Genomic DNA, 26,788 nt, shown 5'->3' with positions numbered 1-26,788 from the left:
TTTAGTGCAAAGTTCAGATCATTAACATTTAACTTGAGAAATTTATAGGTTCTTTATACTTGTTTGGAAATTTAGATGATTTTCCACCACTAGTACAACTAGACAGCATTATGGAGAACAAAAGACTAAAAGAACCCGGTCCAACAATGCACAAATAATGAGACCATCTCTTAAAATTTCCCGAAACATTAAGAAATATGAAGGATATGTTACAAATCTATGAACCATTGAAACCCCTCAAAATTCCAAAAGAAGTGTAGTTACCATTCCGTGACTCTGTCAATCGATGCCCATTGCCAAGTTGCCCAATAAACCAATATTAGACCGATCAGCAGACTTTGACCGACTTCTCAAAGATTTTGGGAACTAGCATACAAAGCAGCTGGTAGCAAAAGGGCGGAGGCGGACTGGTGGAGACTAGAGTGGCCTAACGGAGACGACACGGACACTTAGATGATGAGCAGGTCATGGATCGTATTTCAGATTTTGGGATTTTTGGGTAGGTGGATTGTGGATATTGGATATATAAGTTAGGTTGGAATTTAAGGGTAAATGAATTTGTGGGCTGTTGTTTTGTTATTGGATAATTAGTTTTGGGCCAACTAACTTGTTTTGAAAAATAAAAATAAAAATCTGGGCCAAAATTAGGCCCCCTATGGTATTGGGTTTGAGGCTCAGGCCTTATTTGCCTCACCCAGGATCGGGCCTAGGTAGAGATGGGTGCGTTTAGAAAGAGGTGGAAGGAGCCACCTTAACCTTGCTTGTCTAAATAGGTTTAGCCAAGTACGGAATCTGAGCTAGTTCCTTTAATGAGACACGAAACCTATGGAGTTGGTTGTTGGGCTTGATGAATTTTTGGAAATGGGCTTTTAGTTTTGATCAACTTATATAAATACCCTCAGAGTCAGAGTAGAGATCTATTGAAAAATTATATGAAACATAAAAATACTGTGTAAAGTTAAATGAAAATTTTCAATTAAAAAGTGATAGACAATCTCACTTTTTTATTAAAAAGTGACATTTTTTAATTAAAAATGATGTACATCGCTTTTTACTTAAAAAATAATGTACAATGCCACTTCCTCTGTTATGCAAATTTTAATTTGCATTTAAAACAATTCAAAATAAATTAACATCTAAAAAAATTGTTATAAGCAAATTGATAGCTTAGCCAAAGATGTATTGCTATATTAGAAAATGATTGTATATGATATTTTAATTAAAATGTGGCACAACTTGCTATGTCATTTTTTAATGAAAACATCATGAATACAAATGTCAAAAAATTTATGTTAACACCATCAGAGGCGAATCCATGATCAAAGTCAGGGCAGGGGCGAAGGTTGACCGTCAACAATCGTAATAGTCCGATCATTTATGAAAATTTGGTTACATAATATTAAAAGTTATTCAGTATATATGTAAATGAACTAAAACATATTCTCAATTAAAAAAGTACCAAGTACACACGGGTTGAATTGAGCGGCCATGAGCGGCCAACATCTTCTCAATTAATTTTTTTCCATTATCCTAATTTCCTAAACATAAACTCCCAAATCAATAATCATAGGATTCATAACATAAATTACTTATCATAAATCACAATTCGCAAACATAATTTCGTAAACATAAATTGTAGCACCCCAAATCTTTTCATAAAATTTAAGTCGCTACCAAACGTTTCTATAAAATGTGCTTTCTTTAGGTATACAACGAGACATATAATCTTCAAGAGTATAAATAAGTTTATACCAAATTTGGCATTTTTCAATATATTAAACCAATTTGAAAAGGGATGAAAGTTTATTTGGGCTTGGACTTTTTTTAACTAGTTGGTGGAATTGGAATCAAATTCGAATAAAACTAGAACGAGAATTCAAGGAGCTGGGCGGAAATAAAAGGGAGACCAAACCATAGAAAAAAAGAAGGGCAACCTTGGAGAAAAAGGATAAATAGAGCCAGATGCGGATTTAGGGGGCGGCCACTCTAGCCGAATTCGTCAGGGAAATTTTTTTTTTTTTTTTTTTGGCTAATAACAGATAGAATTTTTAGATTATATATTTGATAATTCATATTAACAACAAATATCTCTAGTAATTTAGTTGGTTAGCCCTTTCATTATTTAATTGGAGGTCTTGTGTTCGAAACTCTTCAAAGCAATAATTTTTTGTATTTTAACAATTTTTATCAAAACAAATGCAAGGAAAGTTATTCGAACCTGCTACATTCCTTAAAGATATTGGTCACTTTACCATCATTACAATTATTGATATTTAACACATAATGTAACAAAATAATATATGTTCAATTTACAGGTTTAATGCAAGTTGAAACATTCAAGCTGGTGCTTTGTCCCTCTTCTTGATTTTCTTTTTCTTTTCTTTTTTTCCGCCTCTAATCAATTGATTTGAAAGTTTGGTCAATTAATGGTAGATGAATTTATAGAAAAATTTACCTTAGTGTCATAAGGAATCCTTCAATAAAACTTATTTAATTAATAAAAGGTTCCACATTTTCTTCACAAAAAATGTGATTTCTTTAGATACACAACGAGACATATAATCTTCAAGAGTATAAATACAATATTCTTCTGGAATATTGACATTAACAATTCATTCTACCTTTAAAGCTAAATAATAAAATTTATGTCCTATATGAGTAACAATGAAATATTCTTCTTGAATATTTATACAACGTGTGTTGTGTTTCTTCGAGAACATCAACATTATATTTGTTTAAAATAACTATAATTTAAATTATGCTTTTTCAGGAGCATTGAATTAATATTATTTTGGAATATTAAACTTGTAATATCATATTTTTCATAAGCAAGTAATATTCTTTTAGAATATTAACAATGTTGTGCTATTTCAGGAACAACAAGGAACTATTTATAATAGATAGGTATATAATTAATATTCTTCTAAAATATTAATTATAATGTTATGCTACTTTTGGAGCAACAGCATGATAAATTATTAATTTGAAGTTTATAGAAGAATATCTAAAAATATTTAATTACCATATAATCATGATATGAATTTTTATAAAAAAAATTAATTATCAAACATGTATTAGGAAAAAAAATCTCCATACATAAAAGTTAACAAAATCGGCTAAATCTTTTATCAACATGCAAAAGATTCTAAACATGCACATGAATTCCACACATACAAAAATCAAAAGTAGAACTAATATGTAACAGATTCAAAAGACAGAATTAATACGTGAATAATATGTGATAAAATTGATTGTGTATGAATCCAAATACATGAATTAATATGTGTACAAATTACACGTATAAATGTGAATTAAAATTAATATGCATTCCAACGAAAAGCAAAGAAGAAGAAGCAACCTCGTTATGATGCATATGTATATCGAAAGAATTCACATGCCACCAAATTAATTTTGGTACACATGACAGATAATTGTACTTATAAAAATTATTACCTTCTAACTAATTTACTTTATTTTTGAGGGAATCGTGTTGTTAACGTGTTATAAAAGTGAAGAAAAAAGAAGTGAATAGAATGAAGTCGATAGATTTGTGTATATTTTATTAAGGATCAAAGCCTTGTATTTATAGGGTAGAATCAGGGATACAACGGTAATAATTTCTAACGCTGTCGGGGTATAATTGACATTCACCTCTAAATCCTAATACACTTTCCTTTTACAACAATTGTATTATTATAAACTCTTGTGAATATTACAATATAGAAGACCCTATTTATATGTTTACAAATAAATCTAAAAGGAAATAATTCTAAAATGAAAGATTGTGTGATAATTACACAATCAACTAATAAGGAAAATAATCATACACTATTGGAAAAATATATTGGAAATTATTCTAAACAATATTTTCCTATCTTTAACAATTACTTAAATCAATAAAATTTCAAATAAAGTGATCTCTCAACAAATTTGAGGTTGACTATATAAAACCTCTTTTATTACTCTAATTAATTCATTGTGACATCTACTCAAGATATATTACTCGATCAATTGCTTCTTATGGACCTTTGATGAATAGAATATAATATTATTATTTCTTCCAAGTTAATAAGATCTGGTCAAATGCATTACTTCAAAATGAACAAAATAAAAAGGGGTACCCATATTATATAAATTATTCTCAAGTCAAATGTTAAAGTCAAACCAAGAATTTGAACTCCAAATATATGAAATAAAAAATAAAAAAGTGTATTGAAACATATATTAAACAATACATACCTGAATATAACTAACAACTTATTATTGACACACCAAATAAAATATCTAATGATATTGTCATAAAACCAAGTGCAAGAACTAGTTTTTGTTATAGGGTTTTAATTTGGCATGTATATAGTAACTTATGTCTAAGTGTGAAATGTAAAATATTGATTTATTTTTTTTATTTTCAAATCATCGATAAGTATTTCATTGTACCTTTTTCATATGGATTCTGTATTTTTTTTTCTTGGAATACTAGAAAGAGTGAACTTGGAATTAATTGTCGATATTTGATGCATGTATTAAATAAAAATTTAAATGCCCCTCCCCCCAAGCATTAAGTCTATTTTATTTCAATCGTGATGCTATCTCAGGGAGGGTTTTGACACCCTTCAAGACCTACTCTCACATTTGGGGTTGGTGGGCCCTTTTTGCATTTTAAATTCACCTCGAGTCCCACGCGGTCCCACAACCATGTGGGTACTTGTCAAGGAGGTGGGCAAACTTTCTTTGGCAGACCAGCTTAATTCATTTTATTTCGGTGGAAGGAGAAAAATTGTCCGAACCCTTATTATTTAATGTGGGATTAAGTTACCTTTTACATTACTAGTAGTAAGCACTTGTGTTGTATGTAGGGATGTCAACGAGCCGAGTTGAAACTCAAGGCTTAGCTCGAGCAAAATTAAACGAACATTTTTCTAGTCCGAGCCGAGCAAAAGCTCGACCCAAAAAACAAGGCTTGGGCCTTGTCGAGCCGAGCCCGAGTCGGGGGGGCTCTTTTAAAAAAAAAAAAAAAAAGATTACGAATCTAAAGTCGGGCAGGCTCTTTAAAAAAAAAAAAAAGATTATGAATCTAACATTTTCTTAAAAAAAAAAATTAAAAATTGCATAATTTATATGAGTTACAAATCAAATAAAAATTACAACTTATAAAATTGCATTACAAATTAAATAAAAATTACAACTTACAACCCTCCTCTTTTTTTCGGGTATAGAACCGGCTACATAACTTAAGCGGAGTTAAAATTGTACACGAATAAAATATTTCGTGTATAATTTTTCTTGAAACAAATAAATTTGAAAATTACATATTGTTTTGTAATAAATTATTTTAAAAACTTACAACATTCTATATTTGGATCTGCTGCAACTCTTCGGCTAGTATACTGTCAACATGTTCCTAAACACGTAATTCTACACATTCTCAATCCTTCAAGCATATTAAAGCCTCTAATATATCTTCTTTTAGTCTTGAACATTCGTCAGATAAAATTCGACCATCTAAACTGAATGTAGCCTCTGATGCTATCGTAGACACCGAAAGTGTTAGTAGATCACGTGCAATTTTTGATACAATTAGATTCTGTCTTTCATTACACCTCTACCAATTTAGAAGACTAAATTCCTGTAATTCTTTTTCAGGAAATATACTACGAACGTCCACGCATATATATCTAACTAACTTAGAGGGAATTTTAAAATTTGTTCCACCGATATTTATTACTCTTGACATCGATGAACTAGAACTAAATGAGGGAACACTTGTATTGTTTTTCAAAAAATTTCATAAATTATCTAAATTTGTTAATATATTTCTTGAAGAAGAACTTTGGGAAGTAGAACTACACTGGCCTTCTTTATCAGCATAATAATTATACATTTTAGATAACGTAGATTCTATATTCGCATATGATAATTCCACATTTATGAAATTTGAAATCCCCTTTACAGTGGCTATCGTGCCATTCAAATTAAGTTGAAGTTAAAATAAATAAAGAGGGCAATTCTTTCCAATATTTACGAAATTTTAACTCCATAGAGCAAACTAAGTTAGAGAAAGAGGCAAATTCCTGTATTTATGAAATGTTTGTGAAATGTAGAAAAAATATTGTAAAAAAAGTGAAGATATAGGATAATAAACTCCGCTAATTCCTTTGTAGCATCGAAAAAAGATTTTAAAATTTTTTCAGCTGAAATGCAAGAGACCATTCCCAATCTTCTAAATTATGTTCGAGTTCGTATGTATACCTACCATTATAATATGATGAAATCACTTTATTGTAATTTTCACACGAATGTAACATAAGATATGTAGAGTTCCATATATGTGTTACAACAATGGCAAATGATTTCTCCTATAGCCATACTCTGCACACAAACTGTTAAATGCTTGTTTTGATGACATAGTAATAAAATTTATTACTTGTCTAATTTTATCTAAAGGAGAACTTATATGTTCTAATCCAACTTTTACAATTGAATTGATAATATGACATACACACGTGGATGAAAAAATAAAGTTCCAAATGAAGGGTTGAGATCATTAATAAATTTTTCGGTAACACTTTTATTCACACTAGCATTATCAAAAGTAAAATTTCGAATCATATCTTGCATGACATATTCTTGTTTGATATCTTTTAAGATCATGTATATGTTGGTGGCATTATGATGATATTCTACACATCTAAATGCAATAATCATTTTATGTAAAAGCCACAGGTGATCAATATAATGAACCATAGTAGCAATATAACATTTTCTATTACCACCGGTCCATAAATCAGATGTAAATGATATAACACTATTAAAAGTTTTTAGACTTTCAATAGCAACTTGTTTTCTTTTGTTATATAATTTTATAGTATCTGAACAAAGAGTATTTCTACAATAAGAAGAATACCTGGGTTGGAGATATTTCTACACGAGGTGGGTAAAGTATACTGAGTCTATCATCATAAGCGAGATCTCTGCTACAGCCACGTATGCAGCCATTCCTTCACGAAATCTTTCCTATGAATATACAAAGGTGGAAAGAGTAGAACAAGAACCGCCAAACACTAGTTCGATCTGTTTCGAGTCGAGATCGACTGGTTTCGTTATGCAACTCCTTAATATGTGTCTATTCAAATGTGTTCTACTCGAATTGGGCTTCCAACTAAGTTCTTTGCCATAGTAATTGCAACATGCTTTCCAAATATCCACTCCATTTTGAACACCAAAATTTTTATGTATTATATGTTGCCAACAATCCAAGGATTCTTTTTTCGACCTTTTAATCTCGAGTACTTCTTCCTCTTCAATATTCTCAAAATCAATTCGAACATCTCGAGATGCATCGTCGTAACCGGATGGAGTACTCGAGCTACCCTTAAACTGATTAAACTCATCACTAGTAAAATTCATTTATAACTAGTATAGTATAAAATACAGAATATTAGAGTATGAGAGTGAAAGAAATTGAATATGAGATTGAAAGCAAAGAAATTGGAGTTGAAACTTGAAGCTATAATACTACAAGTTAAAATCGATTGAAACAAATTGATTTGAAATTTAAAAATTTACCCCGTATTTATAGCCAAAAAAATCAACTTTACCTCCAAATTTGAAATTTGAATTTGAAATATAAGCTTCTTAAATTGAATTGTAAAGCACAGTAGAAAATCAGACAATTTAACTTGTTTAATCAATAGTCAATTAGGTTGCCCTAAGGCAGCTGCTTTGACCATTTTAATTTTTTTTTTTTGGGTTTGAATTTCGGGCGGGCCTTGTACGAGCCGGCCTGTGTGGCTCACCGAGCCACAATGTGCTGGCTTGGGCTCGGGCTGGGCCAACGCCCCAAAATGGGGCTCAGCCCAAGCCTAGGCTCGCTGCATCTAAGCCACGAGCCGCCCGAGCCATCGAGCTGGTTTGACATTCCTAGTTGTAAGTCTTATATATAAAATGGGTTATATGAGTAGTATTTTTGAAGTATTAATATAGTTTTTGAAAGTATTGAGATTATTGATACTATCAAAGAAAAATTAAAATTATTAAAAAGAATATATATGAATATTTTTTATGAAATTATGACCTTGGTTGATCCACATTATTTCAAAAAAATGTATTTTTAAACAGTGACTTCACATCATTTTAACTACACATTCTTTAATAAAATAATATTACACGTAAATTCAAAACTTTTTCTTATTTTTAACCACACATTTCTCATCAATCACTATTCAAAAATGCATTCTCGTAGAAATAATGTGGCTTTATGTATATAATGTGAAAAGGTCAAAATAAACCGAAATGTAATAATTTGATTGCAATAACTCTTCTTTGTAGACAATATTTTTTGTCAACGTCGCACAACTTTTCTTCTTTTTTATTTTCAATTTTATCAAAACTTTTATTGTATGCATTAAAACTCCATGAGCAAATATGACATATAGCTTGCCATAAGAGAATAAATGTTCAGGAATGTATATTCCAATGGTAGACACTATTTGTCCTTAGGCCTTGTTAATGATTATTGCAAAGCATAGACGTAATGAAAATGATTTCCTCTTGAAATTTTTATTTCTAGGAAAAACTGTAGCAGCAGTTCCTAACCATTCATTTTTTTTGCAGACTTTATCTTAATTTTCAATTTGTGCCACCCACAGTTCCAAACCTTTTAAAAATATGCACTCAAAGTCCAAATGGATGGAAACCATCCAGTTGACCATTAGCTTTCCAAGGAAGGTGAACTTTGACTAATTTTGACCAAATTGAAATAGGTAAAATGGTAATTTTTCTATTATACACATACAATAATTTAAAAAATCAAAAATAAAATAAAATAGGGAAAAGAAATAAAAATAAAAAAACCAAACGCTAGCACCGACCTATCTTTCTCACCTTTACTCAAAAAATCAGCCACCAACAATGCCATCCAACTCGACGCCACCCTCGGGGTCGATCCCCAGAGTTAGCCCATCGAACCCAAGAAGATCCTTCCAAATTTCCCACCTTAGATCTTAATTTCTTTTCTTTTTCATTTGATTATTCGATTTGGGTTTTGGATTTTATGATAAGTTACAATCTCAACTTTATCCTGCAAGATGTTTTGGGGGAAAAAAGAGAGTTAGGTGGTGGTGACTGTTATAGGCGACGATGGCCAATGGGGATGGACTAATTTTGGGGAAGGAGGGTGGGCTGGTGGTGGATAAGATGTTTTAGGAAATGAGAGTTGGGTGGTGGTGATCGTTGTAGATGGCGATGGGCAATAGTGGTGGATTGATTTTTAGGAAAGAGAGTCAAGCGGTGGTGGCTTTTTTGGTGGCGACGAGCGATGGTAGTAGCTTTGTCGACGACGATGGGCAATGGTTGTGACTGTTGCCAACGACGATGAGGGATGGTGGTCAACTAATTTTGTGGAAGTAGAGTCAGTGGTGGTAGACAAGATGTTTATTTTTTAAAAAAATTTATTTTTATTTTTTTAGTTTGTTAATTTAATTTTTTTAACATATTTAATATAAGGAAAATGTAAAGTACAATTTTATCCATTCTAATTTGGTCAAAATTGATTAAATTTTGACTTTTCTAGTTAACGAACGGTCAACTGGACGGTTTCCATCCATTTGGACATCAGGTACATATTTTTGAAAGATTTGGGATAGTGGGTGGCACAAATTGAAGATTAGGGTATAGTATACAAAAAGTGAAAGGTTAGAGACCATTGTTGCAATTTTCCCTTATTTCCTTTAAACTACACCAGATTCTACAATTTTATCAATACAACTTCACAATTTCAAGATTGCCCATTTTTCATCAAATTGCAGAAGCGTTTTCTTATGTACGGCAAAAAAGAATTTTCCATTCAACTTTTCACATTCCCAAAAGGGAAGGTTCAAACTCCTAAAGCCGCTATCAAGTTTGGAAATTAACACAATTGACACCCCATCAGTGCACAGAAGATCCAAAAAGAGCTCCAAATATGGAAACCCTAAAGCTAAAGGACATGCTGCTGGTACAGTACTTTGGTGACTTAAGAGATGAAGTTGAGAGAGAGGTATTGAAACATGCTGATGGATATATGCAAAGCTCAAGGGTTTGCTTATGAGATCACTCCAGATAATTTCATATCAGTGAATAATGTTTGGATCTTTTGCTGTGTAGATCTTTGTATTTGTATGTTTAAATGAGTTATAAAAAAAAAAAAAATGTTGAACCCCAACCTTAAGGGCCTCCACTGACCCTGTCCTGGGCCATCGTGGAGGAGGTAAATCGCAGGATGTGCCTCCCAAGAGTCAGGGTGGAGAGCACATAGATAGGCCAAGGCTGTTAACCCATATGGTAACTCCCGCTTGCAACAAAGCCAATTCCACCTTGCGGGAAATCGAACTCTGTACACTGCCGCGCTGAGCCCTATCCGCCCTCCCTTTTGCCACTGGGAGATATGCTCTAGGGGCTAAATGAGTTATATCTTTTATGGTGTATGGATGGAAATGGAATGAATAAATATATTAGTTAATAATAGATAAGATACATATGTCATTTCACTCACGGTTATTTTATTAAATAAGAAAAATGTGATACACCAAGTACTTATTGTGATGGTAATATAATTACCACTGGCGGACCCACATGGGGTCGTGTGAGGTCAAATGACCTCACAGTTTTTTAGATGTTTTAATTTTTTTTTAAATTTTTTTATCCCTTGTTTAAAAGGTAATTTTTTGTCAAAGTAGTGAGCCAACCCCAATTAATTTCGCTAGCCCAATGCCCAAAAAGCCCAAACCCAAATCTTATTGTAGTAACATATGGTCTTATTTTTGTTAATGATATGTTGTTCGAGAAAAATTTCATTTTTGACCCCACAGTTCAAACTATTTGGGTCCGCCCCTGATAATTACCCTAAATTATATGTTTCTATTTACTAACATGATAGTTAGTATTAAATATTATTCGTGATTTTCTCGAATAACTTTTTGAGAAGTTGTTACTTTTTTGAATATTTATCAATTTTTTTGAATTTTTGTCACTTTATTGAATAGTTTATAAATCTGAGTTACTATGTTAGTTAATAAAAGTGAAATATAATCATAAAGAAATAATATGTAAAAAAAAATAAAAATAGACATACCTCTAAAATTTCTTTTTCTCTTTACATAAAATATTTTTTTATTTATTCCACCACAATCATTTAGCCCTTGTTTGAGCTACATTATTGGAATGAAAATGCATTTTTAAATAATATATTGATGAAAAATGTGTGGTTAAAAAAAAGAAATGTTTTGGATTTGCGTGTAATATTTTTTTATTAAAGAATGTGTAGTTAAAATGATGTCAAATCACTGTTAAAAAATATATTTTTTTCAAATAATGATTTTGCTGGTATTTTCTGGGGTTTTGCTTTAGAGCATATAATTCATTTTGAAGGGAAGTCTGTACTATGAATGATTTGGATGAACATCGATGATTCAAGCAAGTAATGAAATTAATTTTTGTCAAATCCTTGAGCATTCTGGCTTCCGCAATTTTAACAAAATCATGAAGTTTATTGTGTTGGTTATAATTAATTTTTGGTGAAAGGAGGGGGGGGGGGGGGGGGGAGTAAGCAGTTAAGAAAATGACAATTGAGGGTAATATTTGGTAAGGGAATGACTGCACTCAAATCAAATTGAAAACCAAGAGAACATATAACAAAAGGCTTGGATGGACATGGAAAATCTTGTTGAAAAATCTCATCTTTTCTCCTTTGTTTCTTGCTAATGAACGAGTGAAATCAAATGCACACGGAGATCTCGCCAGAGTTGCCGGTAATTGAGGGGGGAGAGAGAGAGAGAGAGCAGGGAAATGGAAGGTAATGAAATGTGATGTCCAGTGTATTTCACCTTTTCTTTTCTTTTTTACTCGTTAATAAAGTTATGGGTATATTTGTGAATTTAATGTGGTGTATTTATCAAAATTTTATCTTAATTGTTGTGTATTTATAATATGGTGTGGTGAATAAATAATGTAGTGGTAATAATTACCCTTTCAATTATTGTAGATCAATTGAATGGCCCATGCGTGCAAAGATTTATTAGTCAACCGGTGAAATTAATTAAGTTAAGATTGGAAATTGAATTTATTTCTATTAGTATATTTAATTCTTTAATTCACTCTTTCAAACATTAATTTTAATTTCTCACAAAAATAAAAGATTGACTTTCAAAAGGGTGCTTTTAAACTTAGGAAAAATTCTCCCAAATACACTCTAAGACTTTGGACAAAATAGTTAGTATTAAATATTATTCGTGATTTTCTAGAATAACTTTTTGAGAAGTTGTTACTTTTTTGAATATTTATCAATTTTTTTGAATTTTTGTCACTTTATTGAATAGCTTATAAATCTAAGTTAATATGTTAGTTAATAAAAGTTAAATATAATCACAAAGAAATAATATGTAAAAAAAATCAATTATCGTATAAATATATTCTAATGTTTTAATTGCTGTTAAATATTATTTGTCACTTTTGGAGTGTCTAACTTTTTTGAATTTGTGTCATTTTTTAAAAGAATTTCTATCACTTTATTAAATTGCTTCAATATTTAATATCATTGAAAAAGATATGAGATAGAGATGACGAGTTCACAATACATACAATTATTCGCTGTCAAATGACAAGCATATGTGATATGTTGATGAAGTAGAGATGAAAATAAATTCGATGAGACAAGGATAACTTATAAAATGACAATGAAAATATTCGATGATAGATGATTTGTATATGACTAATAAGCTCCGATCAACAGTGATGGTGTTAACATAAATTTTTTGACATTTGCATTCATGACGTTTTCGTTAAAAAATGACATTAGCAAGTTGTGCCACCTATTAATTAAAATGTCATATACAATCATTTTCTAATATAACAATACATCTTTGGCTAAACTGTCAATTTGCTTATAACAATTTTTTTAGATGTTAATTTATTTTGAATTGTGTTAATTGCAAATTAAAATTTTCATAATAGATGAAGTGGCATTGAACGTTACTTTTTAAATAAAAAGCGACGTACATCATTTTTAATTAAAAAAATCACTTTTTAATAAAAAAGCGAGATTGTATATCACTTTTTAATTGAAAAATTTCACTTAGCTTTACACAATATTTTTTTATTTTCAAAATATGTTTCATATAATTTTTCAATAGATCTCTACTCTGATTCCGAGGATATTCATGTAAGTTGATCAAAACTAAAAGCCCATTTCAATAAATTCATCAAGCCCAACAATCAGCCCCCGTAGGTCCTGTGTCCCATTAAAGAAACTGGCGTAGATTCCGTACTTGGCTAAACCTAATTAGGCGAGCAGGGTTAAGGTGCTCTTTTGCTTCCTCATCTGTCGGCTCCTTCCACCTCTTTCTCAAGGTCACCATCTCTATCATACATTATTTATATTTATAAACACACACGCACATAGCAACAATAAATGCCTAAAGAATGCTTCTTACAATGAATTAATGCTGCTTTGTAGCTTGAATTTGATGGAAATTTTGTGGTTTTATAATTCTTCTTTTTCAATTCGCACGTTGTCTTGTCACGATGTGCTTTGTTTGATGGATGAGAATATTTTTCTGAAAGACGGAAAAGGAATTGCTGAGAAAGAGTTCCGAATGATTATTTATTTATTTATAAGTAAACCTGTTGGCTCCTGCGAGTTCCTCGACTGTCTCCGCCTCCAAGACTCTACCAGCCAGGCAGCGACACGGCAAGCAGCTTCTTCTCTTCTTCTTCTGTTCCGGTGTTCCCTCTTCTCTTTCACGGCAGGCAGGAAGCTTCTTCTCTTCGTCAACCCTTTTTTCAAATTTCAACCGGTAGCAGATTGTTTATCTGTTCTGAAATATTTATAAAAAGAAATATATACCCTGTGTTGTGCATTGAATTGATTCAATTGAATCTGTAAAGCTCGTTGCTGTACGTTTGACCTTTTTGTTTAAATTAAGTTAATGAGATGTTTCAATATATGTATTTTTTTTCATATTGGAGTATGACATATAAGAATTTTGTAATTAGAAATTAGAACCCTAGTTGAGTTGAATTTTGTTATGATGGAAGAAAGGAGGGGGAAAATCAGTTGAATTGGGGAAGGCAGAACCAATTTTCGGAAATTTTATCTCTGAATTCCCTCTCTTCTCCTTTTCTGTTTTTCTGTTTAATTGTTTCTTCTCTGTAATTGCATTCTGAAACTCTAATTGAAAAATTGGGTGTTGAGAATTTCCATTGTAATCTATTTGTGTTGTTGAAATTTGTGATTTTTTGTTGAGACTTTCAGCTCATCCATTACAAATTTTTCCTACAATGTTAGAGAACTTGAGATTAAATTTGTGGTCGCATCCATTATATTTTTATGAACAATTACAGCCCTTGATTTTCTATCTCAGTCAGGTAAGCTTGATTATTTTTCAAAGTTAAGTTTTAAAATTGTTTTAATCTATGTGTTCATGATGAATTTTATGGTCGAGCTGTTAAGGAATTTTGTGATCACAACCCTATATGTTAGGAATTTTTTGTTTAGAATTGTAGAATTTGATGTTTTGAGATTTAAATCAATTGGTCACGTCTATTTTTACTCGAATTCATGTCACCGGACTTGTCTACTTTTTACTTTGAGCATAAAAACTGTGTAAGCTCAGGAAGTTATCTTTGAAGTTTGAAAAGCAACTGATTACAATTTTTTTCTTTAAGTTTGAAAAGCTCAAGATTTTTTATTTTTGATTTCGTGGGATTTCTAATTAAATTGCAATTTGCAATAGGATTCTAAATTTTTTATGAATAAGTTAATGCAATGGAATTGTATATTTGTATTGGTGTTTGATGTTAAATTTTTATTTCAGACTTATGAGTTGTGACAGTAGAATTCTCAAAGGTGTGATTTCATAATTTTCGTCGAAATTCTACTTCTCAAGTAAGCAATGACTTGCCCTAACTTGTTATTGAATATTTGAAAATGTTTGAAGCCTTGTCGACTTATATAATTGCGGCCTGGTCGGCTCATGTGATTTGTTATTGTAAGATCAATTGCACAGGCGTACGTAGTACTTATATTGAAAATTCTAATTGTAAGATGATTGAGATATTTTGTAATTGTCTTTTACGTTAATCATTGGACATTAGATATAGACTTGTATACTATGCCTACTAAATATGAGTCTGGTGCTCAAAAGAGAAAAGGGAAATGAAATTGCATTAATTGTGAGATGATTGAGATATTTGTTTATTGTTTTAATGTTAAGTTTTAAGTTAGCAATAGATAACATAATACGCAGTTGAATTTTGCATTTATGTTGATTTTTGGGGTCTAATTTTTGGACTCTGCCTTAAGCCTCGACAATTATAGGACCGGCCTTGCTTATAAAGAGTCATAATTTGCTTGAAGTGAGCAATCAATTGAATTTGATTTATTTTTTTATAATAACAAGTTAAGTGAATTATATTGGATTTACATGGATGCAAATGAACCATAAGCCCATTTGACTCCTATTTTTCTAAGAATGAGAATGAAAAATATAGCCGTTACGGAACCGCACAAGAGATAGAAAGTCAAATATAGTGGAAAAATATAGTCGTTACAGAACCGCACAGAATGAGAATCAAACTTGATCTATATATATACATCTTCACTGTTTTATAAATTGTGAAAATTAGAAGAGCTGAAATTGTTTTGAACGCATTTATTCAATTCTTTGTAAATTGTTCACCTTCTTAAGTAGAACTTTTGCGAGTTAAACTATTCGATCTTTAAATTTTATGTGAGTTTAAACTTGGTGGTATGCATGTTAATGAATTGAAGTAAGTCAAACTTGATGAACCAGGCTCACGGGGATTTAAGAGTTTCTACTCTGATGTTCTCTATTTTCAATTTAGGATATCTATAATGCTAGAGAGCTTGTACTTGTTACATTATTAGTACGAAAAAATATAGATAGGAAAACAAAAGGAGGCTAGGGTTTATCTTATAAATTGAATGAATGAAAATACGAAGAAAAGAAACTTTAAGGGGTAATTATATTCACACCACAATTTTTATTTTTTTTGCGACATTTTAGGGGTTGTTTGAGCCCCATTTTTCTCAAAAAATGCATTTTGAAATAATGTTATAATGAAAAATGTGTGATTAAAAATAAGTAGAAGTTTTGGATTTGCGTGTAATATTATTTTATTGAAAAATGTGTAAATGAAATAGTGTCAAATCACTGTTGAAGGGCTTAATTGCATTTTTAAGGTTCTTAATCTTTGCTCATTATAACAGTTGTGTCCCTAACAGATATTCATATATTTTTATCCTCAAACTTTTCATTAGTTAATTCATTTTGTATTTGATAACAATTTTATGTCCAATGTCCATTGAAATTGCATAACACAATTTATTTTTCCATCACATTTTACAAAACATAAATAAAAAGTGTGAAAAAACATTTATCTGCAACCAAACCAACGTAACCAAACTACCTGGCAAGTGGTAGAAGTCATGCCATGATACTCTGCTTGTGTAGAAGATCAAGAAATAGTATCTTGCTTCTTGCTTTTCCCAGATAACCCCTAGGAAAGATACAAAAGCCAATAGTAGACTAATGATCTGTAGGATTACTAGCCCAATCAATTTCAGAATATGCTTGCAATTCTAATGAAGAGGTAGAGGAAAGTAACAGACTCTGAAACTGAGTGCCCTGAAGGTACCTCAAAACGAAAGAACAACATAATGAACTGTAATAGGCGAGGTAACAAATTGACTAACTATATGAATAGCATGTGGAATATTTGGACGAGTGATGGTGAGATAAACCAAGGTACCAACAACAGTACGATATAAACTAGGATTTGATAATTGAGAACCATCATAACCAGAATACCGTGCATTAAACTCAAGAGGTGTATCAACGGTCTTATTATCAGTAAGACGAGCATGCTCAAATATATCAACTATGGTGAGAGGCAGACATTGCATTAGACGATGTTACATTTGACTGCGTTGCTTGAAACTTTTGAAACTGTTCAAACATCAGTGTATCTACTAATGTTGCAACCACTACAGTATCAGGTTGAATTGGCTGGTTTCCAAATTTCCAGGGCGAAAGAGCCTATCGTTGCTGTTGCTATTGAGTTCGCTATTGTTATTGTCGTTAAGCTTGCTATTGTATAGCTCTATTTAACAATAGAGGTCATTGTCACTTCTAGTGACCCTTCTGCTTACAAAAATGACACTCATCATGAGCAACATTCGAAGGCAGCATACTTTGATTACTAGCGTTTCTCTGAGGTGCTATGAAAACTGATGGAGTAGTCCTTTATCTGCATGAGATTTGAAGAGTATCTCCTCGGCTAACAATTTAATAACCACAAAATAAACAGAAGGAAAAAGAATGTGATGCAACCTTTAAAATATCACGTAGATCATCAAAAATTGTAGTAGTTGTTGTTCTTCCCTTCGGGCGATATAAGGAAAATATGCTTTTAAATCTGTAGATTTTTTGAGTGCCAATTAATCCCATTAATCTATCGTAGTAGAGTAAAACTCCTGAACACTCATACTTTTCAATGCAAGTATCTATCTCTAATTGATACTCTTTTTCAAAGTTAAAATGCTTGTACAGTCTAGCCAGATGCTTCAAAACTTCTTTAGCATTATCATAGTTAACCAATTGTGTGCTAATTGACTAAAGCTCCTGAACACTCATACTTTTCTGTGCGAGTATCTGTCTCTAATTGATACTCTTTTTCAAAGTTAAAATGCTTGTACAGTCTAGCTAGATGCTTCAAAACTTCTTTTGCATTATCATAGTTAACCTATTGTGTGCTAATTGACTACACAACAAAATTATTAATCCAAGTAATATTCTTCGAATTATCAAATTCCCAATTATCTACCAACTCCACATAGTTGACAACCTTATCATTTTTAGGTTTTACCCAAAATATAATCCCACATACTTTTGCCCTTCAAGAAATTCCTCACCACATAACTCTAATAAGAATAATTATTCCCATTTAATTGCACACTAATAGATTGAAGAGAGTCGTCTCGATTTTCAACCATTTTAAAATAAACAAATAATTACCAATATGACAAAATACAAAAAAAATAATAATAATAATAAATAAAAATGGAGATGTGAAATCAAACCATAATCAAACAAAATTTAGCGGAAGCCAATTGTACGATCACAAATAAACTGCCAAATGAGTACTAAATTATTCAATAACATTCTTTAAATTATGGCCCAATATTCTAGCCTTATTGACAAGGCATCCCACTCATAATTCATGGAAATGCGACCGACCCACTTACTGCAATTTGCCATCAGTTTCCCAATTTCATATTGATTTTTGGAAGCTTTAATATTGTGGAAATAGTTTCTACAAAAGATGAGTAAACTTTGTTTTTTGATCTTTTAGTTTTCTATTTTCTCTTATGTGAACCAAAATCTACAGGTAGTTCATTGCAGCAAGATGAGTATGACACCTAGACCTCTATGTCGAAAATTTATACCGATCGAGCAAAGCAAAATTTCTTCAATAAGTAAGCCTGATGGTAGGTGCATTTAGTGTTAATGAATACATTTTTGTTTTCTTTCCCTTTATCAATAAACCTTTTTGCAATCATGCACTTGGCATGTTTTTGGATTTGTTACTCCTGATTCACTTTATGCACAATTCTACAGGCTTCAATTTCCGACTTGTATCATATAATATTTTGGCTCGGGTATGTAGACATCTCATTGTTTATTGGTAGAATTGGATAAGGTTAACTGTTTTTTTTTTTTTAATTATTTATTTTGTAACAAACCTGCATGAGAACTATTTCACAAAGTATGTGTCCAGATAGTTCCAAAGTCTCGATGGTTAGCTTCACTCGTAGATCCATTATTTAGATAACTAGAATTTCGATAACTATAAAAAGAACTTTCAAGTTCACTGATAAAAGAATTAAGGTTTCCTTTGTACTGGAACCTATGAAAAAACAAGTTTTAGAAATGCAATCATGTCGACTCTTAGCTTTCTGATTTAGTTTTCTTCCCTCTTGTCGGTGGTTAGTTCTTCTGCTTTCAATTATAGTACATCAGCTCTAAAATGAAAGGCTGCCAAACTGGTTTAGTTTCTTAACTTCAACACAAATGACATTTCACATCCTATACTCTCCATATTTTTTTTCTGTATCCAGCTATTGGATTCCTCTCAACGTTTTCACTAATAATTTTTATTTTGATCTATCCAGTCGTATGTGAGGAGTGTTTTCTTTCCATACTCTCCATCTCCTTGTCTTAGGTAGGTAACTTGCCTTCAAAATTGCTTCCTTATGGATTAATTGTTATATCTTTTGATGTTATGCTGCCAAATGAATTTTTTTTTTTTTTTTTTGGGTTTAGTTATGCTCTGATTATAAATTAAATGAACTGTTAATAATTATACACTTTTGTCCGCTTCAAAGTATTTTCATTTGTGACTTGTAATGTTCAGAAAGACAAAATCATGTTCTGTCCTCCTTGCGGTAAGGAATAATCTTTGAGGCACTTTTGATGCGTAAGTCACAACAAAATATCAATAAAATATTTTTAAAAATTACAAAATTATGCTCATAATAAAGGATAAACAATCTAAAACTTTTTCAGAAGTTCAATTAATAAAACGTTTATTTGTAAGTAGAAACATAGTGCTTGTTTGTAAAAAAGTTATAATTTACTTGTAATTTGTATTCAAAAATTAGTTTCAACCACACGTCACAACTAGTAGTCACTTGTTATCCACACATATCGTGGTATTCATTACTTGTACTTATTATAATATTTTTATAATTACTCCCAAACAAGAACATAAGCCCTGACAAACAGCATTCAAAGCACAAGCTTTGAGGCCTTTAATAAATGCTAATCTCTTTTAAAAATGTGATCACTTGTTTATGATGCATGCTTCTCAAAAACTTAGCAGGGGAAATCCTTAAAAATCAAATTTTATTAGTGTGAGGAGTTGCACATTCCAACTTTCCACAATCACTCTTAAGGAAAACCGTAAATATCAATTTTGTTTATGACTTGATACCCTGGACTAGCTTCCTAAGATTAGAAAGATGTATAAACTTCATAGCTAATGCATACCAATACTTGATATTTAGTTAGAATTATCGCCTACTTCATGAAAACCCTTTCTTTCCAGTTTCGTTGGGTTACAATAATGTCTTAGCTAAGCTTTTTGACATTCAGCACTTCAACAAGTTGGTAATATTGCCTATTCTATAATTTTTTCTTGAGATTTTACTTTTGTTTTGTTTGTTCTTCTTTTGCCCCCCTTCTAGAAATTGGAAATATGAACGCTTAACTGGGAAAATATACCCATTCTCAACAAAACTTACATATATTAAGCAAGCTAAACTAAATAATTTATAGTTAACACTTAATATAGTTTTCAATTAGATATTTTAGGAAGCTTGTTATGAACTTGTATAGCGAGCACTCTTCCTTGTCGAAGGCAAACCCACATTTTATTGTTCACATAGGACAATCTACGCTTTCATTTGGTTGTTGAAATAAATTTAGAATACTAAGAAGATGCTTTTTGATAACTTACAAAGTTAAGCAACACTCAGTATTGCATGTTAAATATCCCATATAGATTAAATATCAAAACTATAATCTATATATAAGGACTTCTCATTTGAACAAGGTTGAACTTTTAAGATAGAATTTCAAGTTCTAATGTGTATCTGAATCTATTAATGTCGCATAAGCAATTTAATCTGACTAAGATTCAAACAAACACATGATTAAGATTCAAATGAACTCACGGAATCCAAGATTAGTGTTTTCAAATGAGCAACTATCTTGGGAGGTATGTTAAAGGTTAAGATACACATCAATTAAATATTGAAACTATAATCAACATATAAGGACTTGGGCTATTTTCTTACCAAGATTGACCTTTTAAGAAGGAACTCTATACATATGGCATTTTACTGTTCAATTTAAAAATGACTTGAAGTAGATGTTTTCGGTGGAGTATTCATATGACTTGATCTTTGGTCATCTACTTTCTAGTTTCTGCATGGAGTTTGAGTTTCTAGCCCCATTTGCCTAGTGTTAATCTAGTTTCTACATGCATTTTCAGTTTCTATTTCCCATTGCAATAGAGTTAACGGCTGATAATTATTTATTTTTATTTTTCCCTTGATAAATGTCCTCAACTGTTAAGCTGATTGAAAAATTTGTAGTGTTGTTAATGGTAGTTGTAATTAAGTTCTAGCATTTAAATCACCTGAATGAAAATTATAAGTTAATTACACAATACCTATATACCCGTGCTTCTTTATGATTGCCAACACATTTTTTAGTCCTTCAAATCTTTTGGTCATTTCAGTTAATCAATAGTTTTCTCTCATTCATGATCATGTCTATACGCATCTCATTATTAGAGGTCATATTACTTGAATTGGTATAAATGTAGAGTTATAGCTTATTAAGTTTGTGGACGACAGGTGGAAAGCACGTTCTCAAGCAATTTTAACCGTTCTCAAGAGTCTTGAGGCAGATTTTTATTGTCTACAGGTGTCTTTTGCTTTCTCATTCATATTTTACAATATGATTATCTTAGAACTTATTGTTTGTATATTCTTTGACATTCTTTATTCTCATTCATTTCGCTTCTGTCGTTAATTAATATTCAATCCCTATTAGGAAGTAGATGAGTATGATAGCTTCTATAGAAAGAATATGGAGAGCCTTGGCTATGCAAGTATCTACACTCAAAGAAGTGGGAAGAAAAAGGATGGATGTGGAATCTTCTACAAGCACAACATGTATGCTGAATTTCATTCTTCTCTTATTTTATATCAAAATAAATTAATAACATTTACATTTGGATCAATTTTATGTCCACAATAAAGGATATCTAAAATACTTGATAATAAGTTTTATAATCTAAATATAAATAATTTTAGGTCAATATTACTATTGGTCACTCTTCTTCTTAACAATCTTGTTTTATTTTGTTAACTCTCTCAGGTCGGAGTCTTAAGAATTTTAATCTTAAAACACATCAAATTAGGTCAAAGCAATGAAATTTCATGTATTTTGTTGATATGTTATTTTATAATCATCTAGCTCAATTGATCCAACATTTATGTTTTAATGCTTCAATTAGTGCGGAATTAGTCATAGAAGAGAAGATAGACTACAATGATCTGGTGAACTCAGTTCAAGATGGAAGAACCGCATTCATGGATAAAGACTGTGATTTACTGACTCATGAGACTGAAAGTGAGTTAAAAGATGGTAACTTGTCAAATTAATTCTTACGCGGTCTTTAATTCCCTTTTTTCCTTCTAAATTTTCCTTGGTGTTTGGTGAATTACTCTTGTACAATTAGCAAAAGGTGGAAAACTGGTAACGTGAGTCTGTTTTGTTGTCAGCTCTGTGAAATAAATCTCCACATGGTAATCACAACACCAATTTACATCCAACCTTTCATGACCCATGTTGATAATATGATACAAAGCTATCTGGTTCAATTTCATTGAGACTATGTTTATTCATGAAAATGGAAATTTTCAGATTTATATGCAAAAAGTTGGTGATAGAGACAATTTCGTAATGTATCATTGGATTTAGATTGTTGCAAAAGATACAGTATTCATTAGTTGAACAACTGAAATAGTTTGATTAAATTCGTAATTGGATTTTCTCGGTTGGCTAAGTAGTTCTTCAAATGAGTTCTTCGTGCGACTTATTTAGCTATGATGGTTGTTTGATGCACCACGTCATTGACTTCATTCTGCAATACTACATTATATTGTCAAACCTCTAGCTTTTAGCAATTTATTATTTCAGGTTTAGAGCTGCAAGACACTCAAAATGACCATGGAGATCATAATGATCCTCGTGTGAGATTAAAGCGTGATTGCGTTGGAATCATGGCTGCCTTTAGATTTAAGAACCCTTCTAGTCATCATGTTATTATTGCAAACACTCATTTCTATTGGTAAGGTGGTTCAGAATTTAGTTCTTATTTTACATCTAATGATATAATATTTCTTTGTGTTATTCACTTGTTTGGAGAACAGTTTTGCTGGATTAATTTTCTGAAAAATGTTGTAGAAGTTAGTATATATTTATATTCTGCTTTTCATACAAAGATTTACACTTTCTGATGAAATGCAATTTACTAAAGAAAAATCCTTTAATGTACTGTTGTATCTTTGCTCAAATTCGCTTCGTATATTGAAAGAAATTGCTGCTGCAGGGATCCAGAATGGGCTGATGTAAAGCTTGCGCAGGCTAAATATCTGCTTTCATGCTTGGTGGAATTCAAAAAGTTGGTAGCAGATAAATTTGATTGCACCCCTTCAATACTTGTTGCTGGTGACTTCAATTCAGTACCTGGAGATCAGGTTGGCTGGTCTTTTCTGTATTTTATTCTTGCACGTTATGTAACTCGCTCATTACTTAGCCGCTTGTGTATATTTCACATTTCCGACTTACATATCAAAAATAATAATAAATTCGACTTGAAAATGAGAACAGCCATGCCCTCTTCCTTGATTTACTTCGAAACATGAAGCAACAGCGACATATATCAGCGAAAAGAAAGAAAAATAAGGGGGATTAGACTCTTACAACTAAATAATAACCATGATTTGTTAATAAACAGTGGCTTCATTCATCTTGGAAAATGATGTTATAAATTTATGTTACATAGCTAGCACGTGGATATCTGTTATTTTGAGAATATAGTAGTAGAACACAATTCTTCATGTCATTTAGTATGACTTGTGAATATTAAACCTACAAATTTTCTGAGAAAATAACTATGATGCACAATATGGGTTTGTTCGACACGAATGTTGACACAATTTTTTGAAAAACTGTTGTTACGTTGACTAAATTCTTTAAAATTCTTTATTTATATAGCATAAATTTAGTTTTACACTTGTTATTAAATTTTCTTGTTGAAATCATTTAAATATGAGTACTTATTTATTATTTAATAATAATTTTGAGTTAAAAATACATAATATTTCTTCTAAACAAAGAAAAATAATCACAGTAGAGTGTTTGAGAAGTATCGGTATCCAATGTATCGGATACAAACAATCTACCCTAGTTGAAGTGTCTGTGCAACACAGGAAAATAATTTAGTATTTCTTAAAAGATTTTGGCCTTTGTAGGTGTATCAGTACATTGTTTCTGGGACCACTTTGGAGGGGGTGGAAACCGTTGAAGATGTACCGATTCCATTGTCTAGTGTATATGCATTCACAAGAGGAGAGCCACAGTTTACTAATTGCACACCAGATTTTACTGGAACCCTGGACTACATACTATTTTCCCCTTCTAAAGACATAAAACCAGTTAGCTACCTTGAGCTTCCAGAACATGAATCCTCTGATGTAAGCGGCGGATTACCCAACTACTACCATCCAAGCGATCACCTTCCGATTGGCACTGAATTCGAAGTTCTCCAAGCGTAGAATCTACTGGGTCGGCCGCATTGCATTTGTCATTTGCGACTTACATCCCAGATGGTGGGATGGGGTGAGGGGTTGACAATGTTTAGATAATCAATAGTCTGGTCTTTTCGTTGATGGTTGTTACATTTTTCCTTCTCGAGGCTTGTTTTACCATTAACTCTACAAGGTTTCATTTATTAAGCAGTCAAGAAAGTAAAATAAAACGTAGACTGTGGACATTTTTTTGTTCCTTCCAAAATGAGTATAATTTTCATTTTCCTGCCAAATATCTTTTGCAGATTCTTCCTTTCCTCTATTGCAGGAATGGAGCATATTTTGATAATAGTCTAATTGAGTTGCAAAGACCAAATTTAGATAATAGTTTAAGTATTTACTCTTGAAATTTGTGGTTGTCACTTGAATATTTCTTCTACCACTCTGCTAGGTTCATAGTTAAATTGAACTATACGCTTAACAATTATTTACATGTTATTTTTAGCCCATTTTTCACATGGTTTATCGTGATTGCACCACTTTGATCAATGAAAGTTCCTGTTTGGGCTCCATTTTGTTCAAAATGTATTTTTCTCTCTTATTTTTAACTGCTTATTGTTTTAATAAAATAATATTATACGTAAATTCAAAAATTTTCCCTTTTTGTCCAACCACACATTCTTCAAAAAATCACAATTTTACATTTTTCTAACAAAGTCAGTTTTAATGGAGCCCAAACATCGACAAAATACTTTTAGGCTTATTGTAAAGGGAAAATTATGTAGAAACCTACTTTTAAAAATTTGTTTTCGTAAAGAAGAGGGATCATTTCAAATTTCACATATTAGGTGGTAATTAGATTTTAATAATTATAATTAATAAAAGTTAATTAAACCTAATAAAGTAATACAGTTTCATTTCCAAACCCTAATCATTTTTCCCATCCCTTTTCTCTCTCCACCCTATCCCTTCTCTCTCTCTCTCTATATCTTCTCATGTCTCTATTGCAAATCAGCACCGGAGATATAGTCACCACTGTCGTCGCCGCTCACAACATCGCCACCATCGCGGTGGCGCTTTGAATCAATTGGTCCGTTGGTGAAGTGGCGTCGTAAGCGACGCGATGCCTTTATCTGCGACACCTTTGTCTTCGTCTCCAGTAGCGACGTGATGATGCCCCAGGCTTCTGCATCGTCGGTTAAATTCCTCACCTTCCTAGCATATCCCTTTCAAACGATAAGGAACAACTTCCATTTTATCATCTTTGAAGCTTTCATATTCAGGCCATATCCACTGCGCTAAAAAAACGGAGGAAAGATTAGACCAATTTTTTTATTTTCCATCACCTTCGGTGCATTTTCACTATTTACCAGAATCTAGGATGCCAGTAATAAACCCAACGCCATAGTAACCTCTGAAGAGAATTCCATTGGGCGATTAGGGAGTGACTTCTAGAAAATCCCAAATTGTTGTGTGCAATTGAAAATTCGATTAGGAACTACACGAATGACCACGGGGCAAACCTGAATTTTGGATAATATTTGCCATGTGCTCCTTCGCCAAAAGTCACCTGGTTCGTTTAATTTGTTTCATTTCTAAAAGATTCATCTTCGATGAACATGAGAGCAAATTCAAAACATTTGTCTGAATTAGTAATAGAGTTCTTTAATTGAATAGTGGCTAGTTAGAACAGCGGCAAAAATGATTGTAGTGAACTAGTTGGTAGTACATGTGGTTCTAATGAGGTGGTGTACGTTTGGTTGTCGGTGTTGGGAATGGTGGTGAGTGACCAAATATATCTTCGTTGTGGCTGTCTGTGATCAGATTTGTGTTAACAGTGACCGTATGTGAGTTGCTCACAAATTAGACTACCATGGTCACAAACAATCACACCGAAGACAAATTTGGTCATGAACACAAAAGATCATAGTTTATACGTTATGGATCACAATTTGTCGTTAACGTCACAGTGCACTGGTCATATGTTTGAGTTCACAAGTCACAGCCATTTCATAAAAGTCACAAATCAGTATAAACGGATCACGAATCAATATTAATAGGTCACATGTCGTTTTGTAGAAGTCACGGATCAATTATAGGTCACATTTTATGTTATGAGTCACGGGTAACAAATCACAAAAAATCATATTTTACATGTTGTAATGGGTTAGAGGTTATTGCCCACAAATTATAGGTTAAAAATTATATTTTATATATTTTAATTTCTGTATGCATTTGAGCTGCTTAAGGAACCAAAATGTGTTAAGGTTCTAATTGAGTTTGGTGGCCTTTTTTTTTTTTTTTTTTTTTTTTTTTAAAGATGCTTGGGTTGGGTGTAAAATGGTT

At 31.7% G+C, this 26,788-nt stretch overlaps 1 protein-coding gene across 2 annotated transcripts; it reads left to right on the top strand.

The window, feature by feature from the left end:
* The first annotated feature begins 13,306 nt into the window (after positions 1-13,306).
* On the top strand, positions 13,307-24,911 carry LOC111398682 (carbon catabolite repressor protein 4 homolog 4-like). 2 transcript variants are annotated; one of them, XM_023025713.1, is made up of 11 exons: positions 13,307-13,383; positions 14,850-14,920; positions 18,445-18,544; positions 18,675-18,715; positions 19,229-19,278; positions 21,479-21,548; positions 21,678-21,799; positions 22,144-22,274; positions 22,830-22,980; positions 23,242-23,389; positions 24,167-24,911. In XM_023025713.1, the coding sequence occupies exons 3-11, from the start codon at positions 18,463-18,465 to the stop codon at positions 24,467-24,469; spliced, it is 1,098 nt and encodes a 365-aa protein (XP_022881481.1). In that variant the 5' UTR covers positions 13,307-13,383; positions 14,850-14,920; positions 18,445-18,462; the 3' UTR covers positions 24,470-24,911. The 2 variants fall into 2 exon arrangements, with proteins under 2 accessions (XP_022881481.1, XP_022881482.1); XM_023025714.1 differs by having other exon boundaries at positions 13,309-13,383; positions 22,144-22,259.
* The last annotated feature ends 1,877 nt before the right edge of the window (positions 24,912-26,788 follow it).

This window comes from Olea europaea, chromosome 8, assembly GCF_002742605.1.
Source record: "Olea europaea var. sylvestris chromosome 8, O_europaea_v1, whole genome shotgun sequence".
NCBI classification, from domain to species: Eukaryota; Viridiplantae; Streptophyta; class Magnoliopsida; order Lamiales; family Oleaceae; genus Olea; species Olea europaea.
This window is presented reverse-complemented; position numbering and strand designations above follow the sequence as displayed.